This window comes from Haliaeetus leucocephalus, unplaced genomic scaffold (genome assembly GCF_000737465.1).
Source record: "Haliaeetus leucocephalus isolate CR32 unplaced genomic scaffold, Haliaeetus_leucocephalus-4.0 Scaffold295, whole genome shotgun sequence".
Lineage (NCBI taxonomy): Eukaryota > Metazoa > Chordata > Aves > Accipitriformes > Accipitridae > Haliaeetus > Haliaeetus leucocephalus.
The window spans coordinates 5,100,337-5,118,669 of record NW_010972731.1 but is presented as its reverse complement, the minus strand read 5'-3'; the positions used below and the strand labels follow the sequence as shown (position 1 = coordinate 5,118,669).

The 18,333-nt window shown below is 43.6% G+C and overlaps 1 protein-coding gene across 1 annotated transcript in view; it reads left to right on the top strand.

The window, feature by feature from the left end:
- TTYH3 (tweety family member 3) overlaps window positions 1-15,692 on the top strand; it is a 74,561-nt gene extending 58,869 nt beyond the window's left edge. The window contains exons 8-14 of the mRNA XM_010570294.1: window positions 2,083-2,138; window positions 3,395-3,487; window positions 3,608-3,700; window positions 4,468-4,604; window positions 6,644-6,820; window positions 7,747-7,822; window positions 15,483-15,692. Coding sequence (XP_010568596.1) covers window positions 2,083-2,138; window positions 3,395-3,487; window positions 3,608-3,700; window positions 4,468-4,604; window positions 6,644-6,820; window positions 7,747-7,822; window positions 15,483-15,554 — 704 coding nt within the window. The 3' untranslated portion in view covers window positions 15,555-15,692. The remainder of the gene's footprint in view (window positions 1-2,082; window positions 2,139-3,394; window positions 3,488-3,607; window positions 3,701-4,467; window positions 4,605-6,643; window positions 6,821-7,746; window positions 7,823-15,482) is intronic.
- Window positions 15,693-18,333: the final 2,641 nt, after the last annotated feature.

Below are 18,333 nucleotides of genomic sequence, written 5' to 3'. Positions count from 1 at the left end.
AGATTTTGCTAATTGCTGTTTAGAGGCTTGGCTGGGGAGATGTAAGTCATCCCAGAGAAAGAGTCGGTGGGAGGGAGATGGAGCAGCTGGCAGAAGCTGCCCCAAAGTAGGCTAATGAATTATAAATAACAGCTGTCAGGTTGCATTGCCAGTGTGCAGGAGCTGACAGTCTGTGTTGTACCACTTGGTCTCCAGCGTGTTGGCTTGCTGAAAGGTGCATTCAGTATTTATGGGAAGTGCAGCAGTCAGGATACAGTCAGGTCTGCTTCCTTCACAGCTCTGCTTGGTTGTGTTTGTGCCTTTTACTGATTTCCAAGTTAGAATAGCTTTGCAGCCTGGAATATGCATTACTGAAAGTCACAGACAGAAGATTAAAAAGAGAAAAGGATGCTAGGGGGGCAGGGGCAGCGGAATGGAGAGTGTTTTGGGGCTTTTGTAGTCTTTACCAAGCCAACATCACCCTTGATTTTGCTGAGCTGACGTGCTCCCATTTGTCTGAAAAGGAACTGTAAATGTTTGAGAAATAATCTAAAGGTATTTGGATGATCAAGTCTTTCAGAGCTCCCTCCCATGATAGCGTTATTGACAGTGGCAGGGGAAAGCCTGATAGTTGTAATTTGTGCGTGCTCTCACAGTTGGTGTAGTATTATGGAGGACTCATGAGGGTACTGGGCTGGTTTCATACACATCTGAATGAGGAGGAATAAACTGTGTCTTCAAGACTGGAAATAAGTGATGCTGCTAGCAGAGCACTGTAACAGTCTTACCTGGAAGTTTACCAGTACAAGTACGTCTTTGGTGTGCTGTGATTACTGGTAGAGCTACTCAGTATTAAGACTAAGTTTTGGGATGTTGCCAGCAAATGATCTGAGGTCCCTTGGACAGATAACATGTTGCTGTTATCCTAATACATGGAAAGAGCTTGCTTTCCTGATCAAGTCTGCAGTATTGACTCAATACCAAAAATAGCTTTTTTGCATAAGTCAAAAGAAGGATGCAAAACAAATGACATGCACTCTTTTAGTTAAAGTCTAATTAAAGCCTTCTAATTAAAATATAATTATGTGCAAGTAACATCCGTCAGAAAACAGACTACTATTTACCTGTTCATCCCTAATACATGTCAGAAAGACAAGAACTTGTCTCCCATCAGTTTCCTTGCTTGCTTTCAAAGTGATACCGTTTTTAGGAAATGATATCACTGAAAGTTATGATTTCTTTGAATTAGGAGGACTTTCTTATGTTCTTCTACAGAACACTGCCTAAAACCAGTCTCTCCTTGAACATGACAGAAGAATCCCCAGTTGTGAAGATGTCTTTTTTGCCCTTTTATCTTTTAAACGCTTGAATTTGTACATTTGGTAAGCGGTATATTCAGCATTGTGTAGTACCACAGGGATGTGTGTATGCACTTCCTTTGGCCCAACAGCCTGCTTCCACAGGTATTTTTGATAGCAGCCTGTATTTATATCACCACTACTACCTCTCCTGCACTACTATTTTGTGGCTGTTTAGCTGGTGAACTGAATTGGCTGAAAGTTGAGTTGTCTCTTTGTGATGTGCCCTAGGCAGCAATCTGTGGTTGCTTTCAGTGACTGGAGAGTGGTATTCTGACACTTGGAAGATGCAGAAACTAACATCCAGTTGGATGTATCCTAGACTGAGGTCTTGTCTTACATTTATACAGTGGATAGTGCCGACTTCTGTATCAAACTTTTTGGATGTTTCATTTAACTATTTGAGTGGGGCAGCCCCATTGCCTTTCACTGTTTAAAAAAACAAAACAAAACAAAAAATAAACCCAACAACAAAAAAAACAACAAAAAAACCACCCAACAACAACAACAAACCAAACTAAAACCTAAATCTTTCTCTTCTTCCCAAAGGCAGCTTACATCCCTTTCTCTAGTGCCATCCATGCACTCTAATCCTACATGGAGAAAGCGAAGTGATTCCATTTATATTGCATTTTCGTTTTGTGTATTGCTTTCAGAATTTAACACCTCCTTTGTGGCAGTTGTAAAATACTGCAAAGCTGTAACAATGTATCTAGCATGACTTTCTTTTCTTTTGTCTTTATAGATACTCTGCGCTATTACATTACCTGTAGTGCTGGATACCCCAACCCTTTCCAGCAGGTGAGTGTAAGCATCCTAGCTCCCTTCACCACTTCTGAACACCTTGCAGCATATAGGTTAAATGCTTTCTATGCCAGCATGCAGCAAGTTGCAAGGTGTTAGCTTTAGGGAGCACTCCACCTGTTGGTAAACCTTTGGCAGCTACTTTCCAGCTGTGCAAGAGGTGGCACTGTGATTTAGTGAGCAGTTTTTTCCAACTTCTTCACTACCTGCATAGCTTCAGGTCAAGGATGCCGTCTTAGAAGGGCCCATGTGAGATGATGTGAGTTCTATGGCTTTGTTTGTGGTACCTCTGTTTATATGGTACTCTAAGACCAGCAATGTGGAGACAGAGCACCCACAATTAACACCGGGGGGGAAACTACATACTTCCTGGTTTGAATCTCTTCTTGCAGGTTCTTTTGGGTTAAACAGTGGCAACGCTCCACTCCCCAAATGCAGACACTTCTGTGGGTGAGGGAGTGATTCTCACATACGCCTCTTAAATCCCTTGGATGTTGAAGGGTTTGTATCCTGAAGTATAAATGTGAGTCATTATTCTTTTGTGTGGGGGCTGAAGAACAGCACCTGGGCCCATCCCAAACTTTGTCTTACGTATCAGAGGCCAGAATGAACCCACACCACCCACCATTTGGCAGACACCAGCTGCTTCACCATTTATATTTAGGATTTTTTAAGTCTTGTCTTCCTCTGTTTTAAAGGGTGGGTAAGAACACTTCAAGCTGTGGTATGATGCACTGTTGCCATCTGTTGCATTTCTGGTTGCTCAGTATACTCTCTGACATGCTATTGCATGTGAAATTCTCATGGATGCTTTAATGGAACATGAAGGCTGCACCCTAATACAAACAACTTCTAGTATTAACATTAAGTCTTTCTCAGCCATCTGATTTAGTAGAAAAATCCAGCTGTGCTCTGGGGTGAGAACACGAGTGCTTTGTGTCTTTTCTTTCTCCTTCCCTTCTGTCCTGGAGCCGGCCCCAGCTGTGTGTATGGGTTTTGTGTATGTGTTTTGTCTTTTCTTTTCTTCTGGTTCTTCCCTTCCCCTCTTCTTTGTCTGTACTTCTGCCAGGTTGGTAAAAGTCAAACTTAGCCCTATCACAGCTGCACCCATGTCAGTTGAGACATCCTTAACTTGTACTATTCATGCAGCTGATGCTTCAATATTTGGGAAGTAGGATTTAAGCCTTTTCCCAGGAGTTCTGTCTGTGCAAGTGGCCTGAGTTGCTGAACATTGCATGTTTTGTGTTGAGCAGAAGCTGTCAGGAAGTCACAAGGCTCTGGTAGAAATGCAGGATGATGTTACAGAACTCATGAGGTCAGCGAGCAGAGAGCACCCCACCTCCAAGGTAACTCTCCTCAAGTTTGCTCTCCCTGTGCTTTCTGGCTTCCCTTACCCTTGTACAAAGCCCGAGATCAACTCCTACTAAGCTATTTCCCTGCAGTAATTGCTAGCTTGTTGCTTACAGGAGTATCTCACTCGGATCCAGGAGGTTTTAAATTCAACAGAGATCAACTTGCAGCAACTGACAGCTTTAGTAGACTGTCGGAGTCTGCATTTGGTGAGTACTTGGTAACTGGGCTTGAGCTAAGAAAGAACAAAGGGGGTGTAGAGACTGTAGCGTACTGATTATTTTGGAGTTTCAAATCTCTGGTGTGCTAAAACAATTTACAACAGCTTTTACTGATTGACTCCAGCAGAAAGGAGAATGGGAATTTGGATCAAGTTAGCTTTCTGTTTAAAGATCAACATGGGAAACTAGATAGCATGCCTTTTATACATCTGCAAGCTGCAGCCCTAAGGTTTTAGGGGCCTTCAGGTTTTTTCTCTATAGCACATAGCTTGTTGCCTTTCCCATGGAGTGGAATGCCTTATAGTTGCAGTATAGCATGGCCTAACTGTTACCCTAGCTGCATCTCTGAAGGCAGAGAAACAGATAGTCCGTGCTTGTGTTCTTGGGCAATGGGACATAGTGAGGGAGCTGAGAGGCTTAATGAAAAATGTGTTATCTTAAGTTGGGTGGATAAGTTTGCCTTGGCTTTTTTCTTTTTTCTTTTTTTCTTTTTTTCCCCCTCTTAGACATGGAAATATTTTTAACGCCACACAATAAGACTAAATCTGAGAGGGACTTTGTGAGGGGAAATAAGGGTGAGATCAGTTATGAAAAACACTTGAGGTCCCTGAAATTAAAATAGAAATATGCTGTGGAAAAGGGACTACACTCTCTTATGTTGTTTCAGAGAATGTAGTCCAGGGGAAGGGCTTTTGAATTAGAGCTCAATGTTAACTCTGTAGTGATCAGGAAACTCTGCTCATTTCTCTTTCCAGGATTATGTCCAGGCTTTGACGGGCTTTTGCTATGATGGAGTGGAAGGCCTCATCTACCTGGTTCTCTTCTCCTTTGTCACAGCCCTCATGTTCAGTTCCATTGTGTGCAGCGTCCCACACACTTGGCAGCAAAAGAGGTACAGAGAGGATTTACATCCTGTAGCATTGTAGAGCTCTTTCCTAACGAAGACTGGCTATTGGATTTGTGCCCATGAGCATATGGAGTTCTTTCCCATATGATCCCAGGAGTGTGAGGGATGAGGCTTTATAAGCAAAGGTCCAACAGAAAAAAAACCTGTTGGCTTTTGCTCTGGCTGTGGTTAAATATTTACATTTGAACCTTATTGCACTGGAATATTATATGTGCGGAGTATTCAGTACACTGTAGGACTATAAGTCAAGTCAGAGATGAATGATTATAGCTGTAGAGAGAGGTAATGCTTGAACTATGTGCCATCTCTGTAAAATACCTATTCTCTTGCATTGCTTTGAGGCATTTATTCTAGTATGGGGAAGAGAATTGGAATGGGAAGCAGTTCACACTTGCCTTTTTGGCTTTGCTCACGCTAGGGCAACTGACTTGCATAGCTAATAGAAACCCGAAACTGTCTTGTTGGCAACAGAATGGGCAGATGAGATACGTGCAAATTGGTGGCAATCATCTAACAGCAGAATTGTTTGGAACTGGTATTAATGATGGTAACCAGGCTGATCAGTAAGTCTTGAGCAAACCTTCACTTCACTGGCTGCTGCACCACATGCAGCTATTAAAATAGCTTTGAGTATTCTGTTCTTGCAGAAGAGCAGTAGGCTGTGCAGCAAATTCTGTTCTGTGATCCCAAAACATGATTTTTTGTGGTCTGAGCTTGGGCTCAAGGTTCAAAGTAAAATGGAACATCTTGAACAATAGCAGGAAGCCAGAACCCGCCAGGCCTGCAGTGCCCACAGAGAAAGCCTTGGGAAGTGCGTCAGAATAGCGCTTAAGAAAATGGCTGGTTTCCTTACCTCTTCCACATGCAGCTGCAGAGACATTATCAGGAAGAGAATGGTAGTCTGCCCATTTGAAGCAGAAAGGTTTACACAGTGGTATCTCTTGTGCTGCCTTCCATGTGGGCTGCTGCCTGCCCTGCCAACCCCAGCAGGCTCAGGCTGCTGCTGTGAACTTAAGGATTCCCTCTTGCATTCCCCGGAGCACCATTTCTTCCTCTGCCTCCCTCCAGGAGGTGGAGGATGTCATACCTTATTGCCTGTAAGAGTCTGTGCAGGCTGCAATTCCCTGAATAAATCTTCAGTGCCACCTTGTGGTACAGAAGCTGCAGGTGATGTTTGGGATGTTCTAGCAATGTCCATGCTGTCTCCCCCAGCAACAAAGTGCTTCCTGTAGAACCTTTTACTAGCTTTGTCAAGCCTCGCTAAAATGGGAAATATTTCAAACCTTGGTGCTTCATGCCATAATTAGGGAGATAAAATAGCAGTGTATACTATACAGGAGGGACAAGAGAATACTATGGGACGGGGGAAGGAACCAGCTGGTAAACAGCTCTGTTCTGCATTAAAATTGATTTAAAATCCTGGAATTTTTGAGAGAATAAAGCCTTTAGACACAAATGTTGCAACTTAGTCTCTCTAAAGACTTCTGAGATTTTGCTGGAAGCTGAAGCAGACCCTTTGTGACCAGAATGGGAGTTCAGAGAAGCCTGCAGAGACTTATTCTTAAAAGCTCTTTGGACATGGCTACAAGAAATGGAAAGACAGATTGCAGTTTTGAAGGATGAGGATGCTTTCTGTGGGGTGCATGGCACTACATCCTCACTGCCTCTCTCTCTCTCTTTTTTGTTTTTTTTTAAAGTGCTATGTATTTCAGGATGTGTGTCCATCCTTCAGTTGTATGACTGGGCAGTTGCAGAACTGCGCTGTCTGCCAAGCCCTGAGAGAAGACCGTAGGGAGACTGTAGGGGATCACGAAGTGTAAAAGTCCAGATGGTATCTGTGGGAGGTCTGAGTCACTGTGGTGTAGGCTGTGTTTGACACTGCCACCCTGAGGCATCCCAAATGGGTATAAATGTGGAGGTGTGGAGGATGGTTGGGAGGTTCCTAGGATTACCATGGTTTCCTGCAAACCCCACATGTGGGGTAATTGTAGGGTTCTAGGAGGAACTTTTTCTCCTTCTTGCAGAAGCTCAGATGATGATGGGGAAGAAGAATCAGCTGCTCAAGGGAGTAGACAAACACACGATAATCTTTACAGAGTGCACATGCCCAGCCTCTATAGCTGTGGGAGTAGTTATGGCAGTGAGACCAGCATTCCAGCAGCAGCACACACAGTCAGCAATGCTCCCGTCACAGAGTACATGTGAGTATCCCGACAAGAAGGCTGTATTGGGCTTGTCCAGGTTGCTTCACTGTGATTTCTGTTGTCGCGAAGTGCTGCGAGGCTGGCACTTTCGACCAAGCAGTAGAAAGTGATGAAGGATTTTGTCCAAAGTGTCAAAAAGCATGTTTTCTGATTGGCATCTACTGGGAGAAGGGAATAGCTTAAAAGTGCTGCAGTAGAAAGAGTTGTATTAGAGAGCGTGCTCCAAAATGTGAACAGCTTTGTCCTGCAGGATTTAGAAATCTGTCTAGAGAAAAGAGTTAGGAAATTATTGTCTGGGCTTCTTATTACACAATGATTTTGATCACCAGAAGACTTAATTCTTCAGACAGAACAGTCTTGCTAGAAGATTTTTAAGCCTCCTGAGAGCCAAGGCAAAACCTGCAGGCTCTGTCCTTCCACAATATTTGCAGTCAGCTCTGACATCTGTTGTAGTTCAGAGCCACCTAGTCCAGGTGGGATCTTCAGAGCTTTCTCCAGAAGTGCCTAACCCTGATCGCACTTGGACTGCCTTCAGGACCCATCTTTTTTGGGCTGGCACATCATTTTGTTCTTCCCCTTAGACTTTGTCCTCATTTTATCTCCATTTCTGCAGCTTGGCAGTTCTAATGCTGCAGGGAGGCAGATTTTCACACAGACCTATTTTTAAATCACTTGACGTGGTTCAGTGTGGGCCCTTCTGAGTAAGAGTGTAAAGATAGTGCTCAATCTGAGGAAAATAATGCTAGTTTTGTGCCCTTCTCTGAAAAAGGGAGATCTACCTGGCCTGTACGAAAAGCTTTGAGGGAGACTGACCTGATACAGTAGTTCTGGGGATGCGTATGCTCTGTCCCATGTCACAGTCAGACTTTCCCCAGAGAAGCATGGCACATACCCCTGTTACCATGTGTGTCTTCCTTTCCTAGGAGCCAGAATGCAAATTTCCAGAACCCCCGTTGCGAGAATACCCCGCTCATTGGCCGGGAGTCCCCACCTCCCTCAGTAAGTCTCTCTTTACTGCTCCTCTCTGCTCCAGCAACTTTGGGGAATACATATTTACCACTCCTGTATACTCTCAAGGGAGCTGATTGTGCAGCCAAACACAGGATCTGGCCCATAAATGGCAGCGATTTGAATAGACAAGCCATGTCTCACCTGCCATGGAGAATAAAACCCTGCTATGCTACTTTGGACATTGTGCATAGAAAGAATAATACTCAATCTATTAACAGTGGTAATCCTATGGGCCCAGTCCTGCTACCACTGAAGTGCATGAGTAGATGGTGGATGACTTCAGCAGGATGATTCACTTGCATGCAGTGTACTTGCTATCTGTGGCATTGGTTCCTCAAGTTTAAAAAAGAAACTTGTTAAAACAGTAAATGCAGAGTTATCGCTGAACCTCTCTCCTTAATCTGCCCTAAAGAAATGGTAGGATGAAACCTGTATTATTTTTTTTCAGTTGAGATTTTTTTTTAATCTTTCTTTCACAACTGTTTTACTTTCTTTAGAATCTATTTTTGTATTTAATTTCCTATGGAGGAAAAAAAAAAACTTTCATGGAAGGTTTTGATATTTGGAGTGGCCTGATAGCCATTTCTGTATGCTGGATAAAACATGGGCTTGCCTTCATGTCTGTGTAAGAACTAGATGAATCTTGCCCTCCTTCACTGGATCCTGTAAGCCTTACACCAGAACTTGGAGAACATGCCATCGCAGTGCTCACTAACTTGGTGATGTGATTACAGAGGATAAGTAGTAGCATGCTTAATAATCAACCGGTCTTCAGGTATAGGTAAAGAAAATACACTCTGTAGTGCATGGTTCAAATTCATGGGAAGGGGAGGAAGAGGAGGTTGGAGGATGAAGGAGTAGGAGTTGTGGTGGAAAAAAGGACATCACATTCATGTTTTCACTTCAAAAGGGCCAGTTTATCTTGCTGTAGAGAAAGTGGAAAAGTGGAGGGTTGATCCTTGTCTCTGTACTTGGCCAGACCTCTTTCAACCTTCACAAAGAGTTTTTCCTGAATCCCTGGTGGTATTCTGATCACAGGCTCTGGTAGCGTTATCTGCTCCCAGCAACGAGACGGTCCTCAGGAGAAGAGCTGATGTGCTGCACACAGTACAGCGTGGCAAATGCTTTACCACTGATGTTTTCTGTTGTAGGAAGGGCACTGTCCCTCTAGTACTGCCAAGGCATATGTTCGTTCAATGTCTGTAGACCAAGGTCCTGCTTCCCCTTGCCCTACAGCTCTTCTGCTTCAGGGAAAGCACACTCCTTTCTGTGTGGGCTCTAGTTATGCAAGAATTTCCCTGGTTCTTCAGTAGCTGTTTGCATTAATACCCTGAGGGGGTGTCTGAGTCCTGGTGCCTTAGCCTGGTTTCTGAGAGTAGGTGAAGATGAGATTTTTTTTTTTAATTATTTTTTTTTTCTCAGAGTAACTTGACTTGGAAGCCATCAATATGGGCTATAGGGAAGCACAGGAGCTGGGGAAGGAGGAGAGTGCAGTGCTGCATCTAGAGATGAGGGGAGCTTCTCCCTAGATGAGGCAAGGAACAGGCTATAGGATAAATGTGTTTTTTGGAGGGACATAGTAGACAGGCAGTGGAGAGAAGAAAAATACTGTCTACTCCCATGTTGGCAGGTGGCAGGGAAGGGGGCTTTTCTGGGATTTTTGTGTTCACAGCTCTCCATAGCAGGTGGCTGAGACCATACTGAGGCAGAAGAAATTGTAACTTTTCATAGCAAATCATCTGTGGGAGGAGAGAGATGAAAAGGCAATACCAATGCACGTGTCCCTGCCTCTTTTTGGGAGGGAGGAAAGGGGGATAACCATCCAAATAGGTTATGTCCAGTGAGTGGACAGAGCTGATAGATTCCATTTAGCTTTCTGTGAACAGATGGTGAAAACTAAGATGTGATGATCCTGCTGCATTGTTTGTCCGTTACTTTTCCTGGCTTTTTGTTTGTTTGTTTTTTTCCCTTCTCTCATTCCTTCTGTTTTCTCCTTCTTGCCACAGGGCTATTCCCTTAGGGTTATAGAGCCCACCTTGTCACTGACGCACACCGCAGCGTTTCACTTTCTTGCACTGTGTTTTTCATGCACGTTGAGGCTGCACTCTCTTTTTCTCTCTCTTTCTTGCGTCATCACAGTTGTATTTGGCTGCCATGGACAGTAGCAGCCATATGAGCTGGCAGCTTAAGCCCTCGGACAGTGCACGGACATACTGGTAACAGCGCCCGCAAATGGAACAGGTACTGGAAAAAAGGTCCTTCTTGCTCAACCCCTTCTCCACTCCCAACCACTCCCTTCATCCCTGCACTGTTTATCCCAGGCCAGTGCCTTTTATTTCTTCACATTCCTTCCCTCTGCACCTCCCACCCCATTCCCTCCTGCCAAGGGTTAAAATTAAAATAAGCTTTTGCTCTGGTGCAGACTCAAGGAGCAGTATCAACCTTGTAAAGGCTTCTGGTGCACATTGTGAGGGTTTTAGGTGCCCATGCCTCACAAAAGCTAATTCACAGCAGCTTCAACTCCAGAGTCCACACTTGAGAACAGTTTGAACACTTAGTACTGAGTGCTGCTTGAATGTAGAACTAACCTTGCACTTCAAATGCAGAATAGAAGTTCTCCCATCACAAGAAGCCATTTTCTAGAAGTAAAGAGAACCAATCTAGCAGCTTTTCAGTCGGGACTGGTTGTCTTAATTCAGCTTGTGGCTTCCCTTGAGCCCTACTGCTCTTCTATTTGTCTTAACTGGTCATAACAGCATGTGCCTGAAACCACCAATACTTACCTGCCACAAGATTTTAGCTCCTCAGTAGGATTTTTAATTTGTTGAAAGATCCTAGCTGGTAATGGTGGCCTGTCCTGAAGAGTTACTTCATTGCCTGTTAGATCTTTGTGCAGCTTCTCCTTTTATCCTTGCATTTAAAGTAAGAAAGGAGCAAGTTTAAAAAAAATTTCCCTAAGGGTCCAGACATAAGCACTAAGATCTGCTTCATTCTGTTTCAAAACCTTTTACTGTTTTGTTTGTTCTGTGTGTCCAAATCATCCCATCCATGTCCCACAGGCTCTGTGAATGGGGCCCTCCTAGTACCATTTCACTGTCTGAATTCCTAATGGGCTGTAGTTGCTGATGTTCTGCAAGATAGCCAGTGTTTCTTCCCTCACAGTGGTCCATGACAAAGCCACGCGCCTACAGAAAGAGTAGGTGGTCTGCATTAGGCCTTGTAGTTTTTTAGCTTGGTTGAATATAGGGTGTAATTAGAGTTACCAGGCAACTCGCCTGGTATGAAGGACAGTGCTCCTTCAAGGGAACTGCAGTCACACAGTAACTGGAAGGTGATGGTTCCAGTTGGAACAGAGGGCCCATTGCTTTTGGCTCATGCAATCAATGACCCGTATCTTACATTCTGTTCACAGAAATACATGTCCATAAAGCTGCTGTTCCTTCTTTTCTGCCGTTCTTTTTGGGACTTTTGTCAGCCTTGCATTGGATTCCTTTCTGTCATGTTGCTGCTTGGTCTGCATTCTTGCTGCCTCTTGCTGTTTGTCTGCCTGCCTTGTGACATGCTGGGAAGGGTGCTGTCTGAATCTGGTGTCTTGATGCCCTCTGCCATGGTGCATGAACACAAGCAAACTTGTCTTGAAGCATGGTGCTAGCACCCTTGAAAGAGTCACAACTTTCTTCAGTCTTAAGTCTTGCAAAGACTGCTTTTGGGCATCAGCTTATAGTGGTTTTTCTGCTTTTTGGTTCCTGCAGGTGGTATTGTAGCGATGTTAGATGGGTCTATTCCATGAAATAAAATATTGCTGGAGGGTGGTGGGGGGAATCTAGTGTCTTCATTCTGGACTTGAAATCTTCTCTGGGCTGTGAAACATGACTTGATCTCAGTCTGCACTGTCTTCTGTTTACCGAAGGTCACACCCAGAGTTTAATGTGGCTGTCTGCAGGGGTAAGAAAAAGGCATTGCATTCTTTCCAAGACTTTAAAAACAAACAAACCAAACAGAAGCTCTGTTCTTTTGACTTGGAAAACTTAAGTCCCTTTGAATTCAGAACCCACTGGCTGAAATTGGCTGTTTATCTGCATCTTGTACCTCCCATATATAATGATACCAAACCCTGTGTGTTTACTGTGCTTTAGCTATTTGAGAGGTGGATCAACCTTTAAGAACTTGAATCCAGAAGCTTTGGTCTTTATTGGATTACCTGAATAGCTCTGGCAGGAAATCAAAGTCACGGTAGCTGAGAGATACATGTGGGTTTTTAACCACAAACAGTAAATGGTTTATACTCAGAGTCATGGTTTCATATGGTAAGTGATCTTCCAGCATAGTTCAGTTAGCTGTGAAGTACTCATGGTCTGCACAGTTCACAGGAGTTGATAGAATTCTCTAAAATTAACTGATTATTCCTTTTTTTTTTTTTTTTTTTTCAACCAATGATTCCTTTGTGTTAAGCACCTAACTTGTATGTGCTGGCAAACCACACCTATGAAAGTTTATACCCTCAACAAGGCTGAATGTGAAGGAGAAATACAAAAATTTGTCTTTGGAGAAATATAAAACTTGAATGCAATCAGCTGTGTTTGTCCTAGCTGACTGGTAAGTGACGGAGGGGTGTGCTGTGTTGAATAGCACAAGCCACAAGGAGAAACGGTAACAGAAGTCTTTTAGGTACTCTTTTTAGGGTAGCTGACAGTGTGGTGAAGGTATGGGTTGGAACTTGTCCTCTGTGCTGTTTTTGAAAGGCACATGGGTACTTCCAGCGAGAGTACTGGAAGAATAACTGCATTGTGCATGTTCTTTAACCTTCTATGAAAGCTCCTCTTTAAAGGAAACTAAATGCAACTGTATACCTTATAGCTGTGTCAGGCACTGTATCCAGGTTACCTCAGAGTACAGTCCAAGAGCTCCTTAGCTCTGAATTGTTCTCAAGCTTTAAGTCTTTAGAATTACTTTTTAAAGGAGCTAAAGACTTAGTTATTTTAACTATGGATAATACAGTTTGGTTTCATATCCATGTGACTGGCAAGTGTCTGCTGATACATCTTCATCTGCTGGCCTGTCCAGATGTTGGGATCTGTGTATTCCACAGCATCTTTCCTCTGCTTCCCAGTAGAGGATGCACTGAAGGACTTGGATGAGGGACTACTGTCAACAGCATGTGGAGCAAAGCATTTGTACACGGAGTCTAATGCAGTGACTGGAGATCCAGTACACGCTGATAGAGCTGTGCTGGTTAGAAGAGGTGTGCAGTGAAGTGTTAGCTCTCTACTTCCAGGTTTCAATGGCACTTATCATGGTCATTAAAAATACACTGTAACAGAAGGAGTAACTGATTCAAACCGTAATGGGAAAAGGTACAAAGGAGCAAAAATCCTGAGTTAAGGAGAGAACATCAGCCCTAACTCTGACTACTCTGAGTCTTGATTTGTTCCTTGTGGTGGATTGCAGGTAGGTTTGAATGTAAAATGCCCTCTGCTTGACTGTCCAAATCTCGTGTTCCTGATTACTTTTTTACAGTGACACTTAAAACAACTGTGGGCTGTTGTCTTGGTGAAGGAAGGATTGAATTCTTTTTGACTTTTCCCTCCATGATGGGTATACTTTGTACATCCTTGAAATGCAGTTCATCAAGTGGCTCTTCTTGATTTTAATCCTCTAAAGAAAGTTGATGTTGCATGTTTTGTGCTGAACCTATATGACTTGGCCTGGAAGATGCACAATAACCTTCCATGATCTGAGATTTTTTTTCCTAAATACTTCTTACAAAACGTTAGCACCTGGAAGTTCTCTGTTCATACTCATCTCCTATCGCATGTCACCATACAGAATACAAGTGGAAAATGAGCAATCAAATGCATTTTTCCTTCTAAGATCATCATCTTAGCATGATGTTTGGCTGGTAATTTCAGCATTGCACTGCCCGAAACGTGCCCTGTTCTATGAGAAAGTTCTTTGACTTCTAAGCTTCTCTGAGCCTGTTGTGTTAGTCTCATATGTTTTAATAATGCCCTAAACTTTAACTCTGAAACAGTAATCACATTTAATAAACTGTGTATAATATAGTCCTTAAACTGGCTCAGCTTGGTACTTTCTACCTTTTTCTTCTCACTGACAAAAAATACATCTTAAAAAGAGAAAGATGTACCCTTTGTCTTCTAAATATAGATGCCATTTCTGGGCCAGAGTTTTATATTAAGATCCATGTTCTGCAGAAAGTTTTCCAATTATGGAAGACACTGAAAGATGACTGTGCAAATAAGCCACAGGTGTCTTCATCTTGTGCCAATGGGGTCAGCTCTGCCAAAGGAGCAGTTTCTGTCTTTTATTGTGCAGAGGTTCAGCCCAGGTCAGTCTTTGAAGGAAAACTGATAAAATACTGTTAATTCTCTGAAAACCTCTTTGGACAGCTGAGCTTTTAGAGCCTACAGATGCCTCATAATGTTCTTTCCCAGTGGGCAAGATAAATCATACCTCCTGGTGTGGAACTGCCTTTCAGTTGTCTCTTTGCCGGCTTAACCAGCTATTTTATGTGGTTCTGTTTTAAAGGTGATGAAAAGTCAGTATGCTGAAGAGCACTCTTGGGAAGTAAGATGTGGGTATTATAGAATTATTCAATCTCCAGCTGGTATAAAAAGAGGAATAAAATGTCTGTCCTCATTGCTTGGTTGTTAGTATCATGGTAGCAGAATCCCAGAAGCAGTAATGTAGTCATGATGAAGGCATTGAACACATTGGCATAAAGAAGCAAAGTCTTTTGTTCTTACTGCTGGGTATTATTTACATGCTTTTCAGCTCTTTATTCAAAGCTGAATGGCAGATGTTACCTCAGTAGCTTCTGGGAGCTGTTTTGGATTACCTTCCTTAGAATAAAAAAGAAAATAAGAAAAAACAACCCCCCAAACCAAAACAACCTCTCATCTTTCTGACTTTCTCTTCTCACCCCCAAGCAGGAGTCTTGTCTACTACTGCATAGTACACAGGTTGGATCCCAAGCCCCAGTGGATTATTACCCATCTGATAAATGTTAGCTAATATCATCTTGTTTGATGGCAGCCTGTTTCCAGCCTGGCAGGATCTGTTCTTTCTTGGGCATAAATTGTTCAGAGACTCATTCTTCCACACTTTTCTTTCAAACTGCCCATCTGAGATGCATGCAGTCTTCTGATGCCCTCATTGCTGTAAAATGCAATGTAAAAATGCAGTGCGCACCCATTTTCTTTTCAACCCCCTTTTCTGGCATGGTTGAAAGCAATAACGTGACTAAGAGAGGATGAAGGTGTAAGGTGCGGTTTTACATCTGCATCATTTCCATTTCCCTCTTTTCTCCCAAGCAAAGTATGGCATATTTCAACTCAATGACTATTGGATTTCCTTCTCTGTAGAGAGCTTGGATGAACCATTAGCCCATCTGCACTGACCTGGCCAGCATCCTTGCAGCAGACTGACAGTACATTACTCAGAGTGGACTATGCAGTGACTTGTGAAACTTTCCTTGTCAGACTGAGCCAGCAGCTCCTTGATACGCTTGCTGTAAATACAGACCATTTTATGCTGGGAGGTGGTCGTAATCTGTGGTTCCATGTTTACATTAGTCATTCTGACTTACTTTTCTGTTCTGTTTTGTTTTTTTTGTCTTGTCTTCCTCCAGTACACCTCCAGCATGAGAGCCAAATACCTCGCCACCAACCAACCTCGTCCAGATGCTGGCAGTGTGCATTAAAATGAAAAAGCAAAAGCAAAAAAACAAAACCCACATGTGCAGTCAGACTAAACAATGTGCCAACTGCTGTGCCCCTGTGCTGTCCTCGTAGAACAATCCTGCTGTTCTGCCCAAAATCCAGTGCAGCTCCTTCTGTTTCTCCAGTCCAGACCACCCCTCCAACCTGGTACCTGCCCACTGGAGTGGAAGCCCCTCTTGAATTTAAGCCTTCACCTTGTTGTACCTGATGTGCGAGAGAGAGCAAGCACGTGCAGGCAAGCAACTGAGAGCACCCAGGCAAGAAACTGGGTCCACCTGCCTGGGGGCCAACTTACTAGAGTAGCCTATCAGAAAAAGTTGTTGAATATCTTCTGTCCCCTTTTTTTCCCCTTCTGTTCCCCAGAGGGACTCAGTGAAAGATGGTGGTAGGTCGTCTTCACTCCTGCAGTGGGATCAGCAGTCTGTCAAACACTGAAGAAGCAGAGGCTCAGTGGCTATGACTAGCGTACAACGAGGGAATGTTGGGTCAATGCACAATGCAGCATTTTGATGGGAGTCCTCTGGTCCAGTGCCCTGTGTGAGGGAGGAGGGAAACTCCTGTCTCATGGTGTCACTGGATATCCACTGTAATGTGGGAGCCTGGGGCTCTTCTAGAGCAAACCATCCCACTACTCTGGTTAACTTTAAAAAAAAAAAAATCCATTAAGAAAATGCCTTTTTCTTTCCCATTATATCTAGCATGTGAATTCTTGAGGAGGAGCAGGGGGTCCCAGCACCAGTCAACTACCTTATCCATCGCTCTGAACCTGACCTCTCTGCTCCATCAGGGAAGCCCAGGTACTTGCAGATGGCATTCTGGGTGCTGCCTTTACGAGGCTGACACACAGATCAAATAGGAGCCAGCCACCCACTTGGTGCCAAATTTTTCCAAGAAAAGACTTTTAAGACTTTAGGGGGGGGATATTTTTGCACTAAAGAGTTTCAGCTCTCTGATGCTAGATCTTATGGGACAGTCAGCTTGCAAAAGCAAGAGAGACTGGAAGAACCAATGGATTTATAGCAAATGCAAGCTCTCCTCTACAGGAGTGACCCTGTGAACTCTGATGGACTTTTTTTTTTTTTTTCCTCTTTAAATCATGATGTACAGCACAAGGTTGCTGAACTGGTATTGAAGGAGGTTTTTGGAGCCTCAATCCTAATAAATTCACAAGATTGTTAGTATATCTTCTTCTGTGTTCCAGAGTCAGAAACCCAAATGACATCTGGAGAACATTGTGACTGTCAGAACAGGTTTTTATTTTATTCTATTTTATTTCGTTCTGTTTTTTGAGGCACATTGCTAACCACTATCTGACCATATTAAGGCACATGTAAGGCATTTTTCTTGACATGAGGCAGAACACAACTTGCAAAGAGGCAGCTGGGTGCCTGCAGAGGGCAACATCCTCCATTGGTGCTGTACTTTCCACTGAAGAGCAGTGCTCCAAAGGGCACTGAGAGCTTCCTACTGGAAGAGGAGACTGCCTCTTGGGAGGTACTGTCAAGTACTGCCCTTTCAGTAGGGTAACTATGGTGTTCCTTTTTGTCTTTTTACCTCTGAGCAGGGGCATCTTAGTGTAGCTGCTGAGCATTATATTAAATAACTGGCAGAGGAAATAAAGTGGGAAGCGTCTCTCAAACTGCAGTTGAGCCATTGGCAGAGGCAGTTAGTCTTCACCTCAGTGATGTTCAGACTCGGTGTCTGTTTACCCCATATTTGCTGTACGGGGCACAGAATCTACCAATCTGCCTTTAACTCAAGTCAGTTGCCTTCTTGCAGTGAGGTAGGAATTGTTCCTAGCAGGTAGCTAACCAGGATGATGGTATCTGCTGTAAAATGGTACCAGCTCTGTGGAAGAGCAAGCTTTGAGACTTCTTTTAAGACAGAAACCACTAATAGACTGCAAAAGCTGTAGGGCAGCTATTGCCATTCAAAGGAGTGAGGGAGACAGGGAGGAGGCACCACCATGCAGACAGGAAGAGAAGGTTTTGGAGAAAACTTCACCATAAATCTCTGGAAGCAGGATTTTCTTGCTCAGGACTGAGTATGCCCTTTCAGACATGTTTGATGGGCTTCACATTGAAACATACCTCTGTGTTATCAAATAACAAGGGCAGGGAAATGTAGTCACAGGTGGTATGGAGGGACACTGTGGCTCATGAGCACCAGGTTTTCCACCCTGTCTTAAAGCCTACCAGGAGACCCGGGTGTGCAAGCATGTGGAATGGTTAGCTTGCAGGGTCCAAAGCATGCAACTGCTATCTGGGGGGAACTGAACCTTCCCCTCACTTTGAAGAAAGAAGCAAGAGCCATATAATCCTTATTAAGACTGAGTTGTTCTGCCATCATCTCTCCTTGCAAGATTGTGCTCGGATTGCTACTTACGCTATCAATTTAGGGGAGCTGCCCTAAAAATCTGTGGCCCAGTCCTATTCATTGAAGGCAAGTGTTTTGAAGGCTGGAGGGTGTGGGGGACCCTGTGAAAACAAGTGCTTCTGTATATTGACTTTTTTGTATACAGAATGCATCCTGAACATGCGTGTGACTGCACTTTGGGTTGGATCTAAATTGTCACAGTGGTATTGTCTGTGCCAGCAGGGATAATGGGGGAGCGAGCCTATGCCTTTTTGTTTGCAGCTTCTAATGGAGCAGCCACCTTGACCTGCTTCCTTCCAAGGTTTGGCATATTCACTCACAACACCCAGAACAACTTCTGACAATGTCTGGGGCTTGCAGCAAGGCACAGATGTAGAGATACGT